At 40.4% G+C, this 5,879-nt stretch overlaps 1 protein-coding gene across 1 annotated transcript; it reads left to right on the top strand.

The window, feature by feature from the left end:
• Positions 1–1,263: 1,263 nt before the first annotated feature.
• On the top strand, positions 1,264–2,211 carry LOC308424291 (olfactory receptor 2A12-like; the record flags this gene model as incomplete). Its single annotated transcript, XM_080921234.1, has 1 exon — positions 1,264–2,211. One exon carries the CDS (start codon positions 1,264–1,266, stop codon positions 2,209–2,211), a length of 948 nt encoding a protein of 315 aa, XP_080777360.1.
• Between the last annotated feature and the right edge of the window lie 3,668 nt (positions 2,212–5,879).

Here is a 5,879-nt window from a genome sequence, read left to right as displayed (position 1 = left end):
AGAGACAGGAGCCTCCATGAAATGCTTTCTGTAGTGTTCTCTGTTCTCTTGCAGCTTTTTACGTTTGTGCTTTTTTGATCTTTGTATAAGTACTTTGAGTATTTCTTCTTCTTCTTCTTCTTCTTCTTCTTCTTCTTCTTCTTCTTCTTCTTCTTCTTCTTCTTCTTCTTCTTCTTCTTCTTCTTCTTCTTCTTTGGTTTTCTTTTTTACCATCATTTTTTCCACCATGGAAAGTCCTTTTTTGTGCTCCTTTAAGAAAGTCTTTGCTTATCCCCCTCACCCCCACGTTTATCAGGTTTGATTCTAAAAATATTGGTTGCTTTAGTTTTACTCCTTAAATTTAATGTGTACCTGGATGTTTTGTGTGCAGAAGGAGGTGGAGATTTTCCTGACAGAGATACAGTGTCTCCAGTGCTCTACACACACGAACTTCACAGTGTCCTTAATGCACACATATGCTTCTATCATTATTCCTTTGACCTTATGTGCATGGGACTGTTCATTTGTTCTGTCCTTTTAATCTATTTGTTTACTAGTCTTTTGCACGTCACTGGTGTCCATGTCTTCTGTCTGTAAGTCTTTCTCTTAGTGTGTGTGAATGTGTTTGACTATGTGAGTGTGTATGTGTGGTTTGATACTGATGTGCAAACCTTCCTCAGCTGCTCTCCATCTTATTCATTGAGGTAGTGTCTCTCAGTTGACTGGAGTGCTTACTTCACTAAGTGTAGCTTATCCCACTTGTGAATATTTCATGACTCTGCATTCTCAGAGATAGATTGAGAGTTTGTAACAGCATGTGACCTGTCCTGTGTTATGGGGTTTTACCAGGAGTTATGTGAGATGCTTTAGATATTTAACACAATCATAAGACATGAGCATGGTCAGCCTTACTCTATAGATGAAGAAAATGAAGCTATGGGAGTTTCAGTAACTTAAGGCAAGTGCACAGGATCTGACCACTGAACTCAGGACCCACATTCTAGCTTTTCTTTTACTTATTTTAAAATAAAAATTATTTCCTATTTTTTTGTATAATGGGTTTTGCCTACTTGCATGCATGTGCATCATGTGGGTGTCTAGTCTGTAGAGGTGAGTACAGATCTCCTGGTATGGGTGTTGGACACAGCTTTGAGTTGTTTGGTTCCCGGAATAGCATAAAAGGTTTAACTTTGAGCCATCTCCTTAGCCTATATCTTTTTTGTCTCTAATGCTGGCAACCATTGGGTGACACACAGACTAATGGTTTCTCTTACAGCTTCCACCATGTGGATGATTCCAGGGCAGAACCAAAGTTGGGTTTCAGAGTTCATACTGCTTGGCTTCTCCAGTGACCCCACAACCAACAGCATCCTCTTCATTGTCTTCCTTCTCATCTACCTGAGCTCTGTCTTGGGCAACGGGCTCATCATCATGCTGGTCTGCCTGGACACACAGCTGCACACTCCCATGTACTTTTTCCTCTGTACCCTCTCCCTGTTGGATATGGGCTATGTCACTACTACCATGCCCCAGATGTTGGTACATCTTCTTGCTCACTCTCAGACCATCTCCTTCACTGGCTGCTGGCTGCAGATGTATGTGTTTAGTGCCTTGGGTTTAACTGAGTGCACCTTCTTTGTTGTGATGGCTTATGACCGGTATGTGGCCATTTGCTTTCCACTGCATTATACTGTCATCCTCAACTGGGGCCTATGTATTTGGTTGACAGCAGGGTCTTGGATCTGTGGTTTCTTTTCCTCTCTGTTACATACTTTCTTCACTATGAGTCTGCCATATTGTGGGCCCAACAAGGTCAACCACTACTTCTGTGAAGGTCCTTCAGTGCGCAGCCTGGCTTGCATGGATACCCACCTCATTGAGATGGTGGACTTTGTGTTGAGTGTCTTTGTACTTGTTACTCCAATCTCCCTCATAGTGGCCTCATATATTCATATTGCCAAGGCAATTCTCAAGATCAAGTCCACCCAGGGCCGCTGCAAGGCTTTCTCTACCTGTGCCTCCCACCTGACTATGGTCACATTCTTCTATGCTCCAGCCACTTACATCTACATGAGGCCCAATTCTAACTACTCTCCTGAGCGAGACAAGCAGATCTCACTCTTTTACAATACCTTCACAGCCTTGCTCAACCCTGTGGTCTACAGTCTGAGAAACAAGGACATCAAGAGGGCATTTCTCAAGGTGATGGGACATGGTAAGGTGGATAGGTGAACCTGTAGTCTGGGAAGCTCGAGTTAGAATATTCACTATTTAAATAAAGTACAGTGTTTTTCTTTTGTGAAATTGATCTGTGTATTTGAATCAATGTAGTACTTATTAATTGGGACAAATCATCATGAAATGTTTTTGTCTTGATTGACAGGTGGCACTAAGGTAAAATTCAAAACACCTCAGAAATGTTACTAAATTGTAATGGCAATGGTTCAGTTGTTGACCATCTTTGTACATCTTTGCATGATCTTCCCTGCTCTCTCAGAGTAGAAGAAATCATATATCCATTGATATTTAGGTTTTACTACAGTAAAGAGACACCATTGCCAAGACAACTCTTATGAGAGCAGCAGTTAATTGGTACTGTCTTACAGTTTCAGAGGGTTAGTCCAATATTGTCAGTGAGGGAGAATAGGAATATCCAGGATGACATGGTGCAGGAGGATTTGAGAGTTCTACACATTCATCTTAAGGCTGCTAGGAGAAGACTGGCTTTCAGGCAGCTAGATTGAGAGTCTTAAACTCACACTCATAGTGAGACCCATAGACATACTACCTCTAACAAGTCTATACCTCCAAATACTGCTACGCTCTAGGCCAAGCATATTTAAACCACCACATTATCCTATAAGATTATAAGAAAGGGTGAAAATTCTCATAACAGCCTAGCTTTTCAGCACTTTTCTGATTCTATTTTTACCCATTCTTTGGCCAAAGCAAGTGGAATTATCCAGTCTTAGAGCAAGAGGTGAGCAGTAGTATATGAGGTCATAGTCTGATATGTTGGTTCCTCTCTACAAGGCAGAAAGCAATATGCATCATGTAACCTGGTGTTTTTCACACAAAATAACAACACATCTACAAACCAACACAAAACTTGCCAGCTCTGGATAGCGTGATACTAGAGACAGCAGAAGGCTGAGGCCATATATGCCAATTGCCACACCATGTGCTCTCATTTCAATATTATGCTGATAGTTTGTGGCACCGAATCAATATAGCTCAGAGAGCAAACTTCACATATAAGTTCAGTGTGGTTTATGGTTTATGGGTAACCATGGTGAATTCGCCTGTAAAATAATGCCTTGTAGAAAGAGGAGTTGTTACTCTTCAGAAGTTCCTAACATCTGCTTTAAGTTTCACGCACCATCCAAAGGTGTGTCTCATTTTTAGCTACCCACTGCTGATTCCCTTTCAACCTTATGATGGTGGTAGGAGTGGCCTGTCTATCTTATTCAGAGTACCTCTTACCTCACCAGCAAATTTCTCTGTGGTTCAGTGCATTAACCATGCTTTCTCAGATTTGATTTCAGTCCCTTCAATATTCTTGTGTCATATATTCGGAGACTGGGTACCCTTCCTTCATAGTTAATGCTCAGTGCTATTGTTTACTTATATATTTATGGTGTGAGACGTTTCATTGATCCTAGGCTAGCCTGGAATTTCCTACATTCCTAACGATACCCTAAATTTTTGATCTTCCAGCATCCACCTCCCAAATACTGTTATTATAGTATAGGGCACCATACCTGTGGGAATTTTTGAGTTTTTATGATGTTCTTTGATAATAATTTTTTTTTAATTTTTAAAATTCAAATGATGAATGTTTTTTCTTCTGAGACTGATTTACTCTATGTAACTCTGTTTTTCCTGTAACTAACTGTATAGACCCAGCTAGCCTCAAACTCAGAGGTCCTGCACCTTCCATCCTAATTAAAGAGATTAAAGGCAAACTCCACAACTCCTGGCAAAGCACTTGAATTTCTTGTTATTTTTAATTAGGTCCATGAGATTCTTTTCTTAATTCTAAGTCATGGAGATTTACTCTTCTGTTGGTTTTTAAAGTTCCTTTTAAGTTTTTACTTTAATTTTTTTTACAACTTACCATTTATATTTATTAGTTAGTTGAAAATTATACACAATGTGCCCCATCACACTTACTTCCTTCCCTCCCAGGTGTACTTTCTGACCCTTGTGCCCTTCCCCAATCAATAAAAAGCAAAACTACACCAATCTAAATAGTGTTGCCCCTGTACTTACGAGAGCACTGTCAAACTCTCAGTGTCCAGACCCTAAAAGATATCTGAGTTCTTCCTCAGCCCCACTCCATGCCAGAAGCCATTAACTGTGAATATCTATATATCAGTCAGCACCCCATTACTCTTTTTGTGAGCTCTTGTCAATGAATTCCTGTTCACAGTATTATTTTTCCTGGTGTGTGCGGAAGAGCAGGCATAAGCATTCAGTGTCTCTTATACTCACCTGTGAGTCTGCAGTCTTCACTGATACCAGAGCAAAAGAAGCTTCCTTACCCATCACAGCCTATAGTTGCCTGGATCCCTGACTCCTACATGGTTCTGGTGATAGCATGGACACAAACACCAAGATGGCACTCAGTTGCATCAAAGACCACTGGTATCTACATGGACCACAGACATCAACGGGGAATGAGGCAGCAGCATAAACTCCTAACATCAGCATGTCTCTGGCTGTGCTATGGTCCATGGACACCAACATGCCCTTCAGTGGCAGCACTGACTGTGGAGGTTTTTCAGAGGTATCAAATTCAGATAGTGAACAATTCTCTGTATTGCCCAACATTTTTCTCCTTCCAGCAGGACAAACAGGATGGACTGTACTGTGGAGGCTTCATGGTGCAGGTTGTCCAGTTGGCACAAACCTATGGTAGGCCAAAGACCAGCTATATTCATCAATGACAATGTTCTCTGCAGTAGCTACACACTCATACTGCTCTCATAAGCTTTTCTATCCCATCTCTAGTTTCACCATTTTCTTATAATTTAATGAGACCTCTGTCTAAAAGCATTTTCCCATTAGATCTGCCTTTTGCATTTTGATTTAAAATTATTTTATTTATTTACATTTCTTTTTAATAGTATATTTTCTTTACTTATTTTTCAAATGTTATTCCCTTTCCAGGTTTCCTCTCTAGATTCTCCCTATGACTTCCCCCTACCCACTGCCTCTATAAGTGTGCTCCCTTACCCACCTACCAAACCCTATCAACTCCTTGCCCTGGCATTCCCCTACACTGGGGCATTGAGCCTTCACAGGACCAAGGGCCTCTTCTCTAGTTGATGCCTGATACATCCTCTGCTACTTATGTGGCTGAAGCCATGGGTCCCTTAATGTGTACTCTTTGGCTGGTGATTTAGTTTTTGGGAGGTCTGGGGCATATGGTTGTTTAAAATCTTGTTCTTTTTATATGGTTGAATCCCCATTCTGCTCTTTCAGTTCTTTTTTGAACTTCTCCACTAGATTTGCTTTTTAAAGAAAGTTCTCGTACAGATAGATACTTTAGGCTCCGCAAACTGCTTCATAATAATGTTTCTTCTTGGAGCCTCTATGTGTATCTCAGGCTCATCAGAGTGGCTGTGTGATTCTGAATGTTCCAGAAGCTACGGCCATCTTGAATCCAATCTCTCTTTTAGATGTATAACCATTCTGAATTGCTTTTGGAGACAGTATATGGTAAAAGCTGGATTACATTATTTTCCTGTAGATTTCCATGTTACTAATCTACATTTTTAGAAAATACTGTGCTTTCCAAATTGATAGATTTTATGCCCTTAACTAAAGTTGTCATTCAATAAGTTTTATTTACATCTGGTTTCTAAAGTGACAATCCTTGGTTATTACATTCTATG

Source organism: Micromys minutus (genome assembly GCF_963924665.1).
Source record: "Micromys minutus genome assembly, chromosome: 9".
Lineage (NCBI taxonomy): Eukaryota > Metazoa > Chordata > Mammalia > Rodentia > Muridae > Micromys > Micromys minutus.
This window is presented reverse-complemented; position numbering and strand designations above follow the sequence as displayed.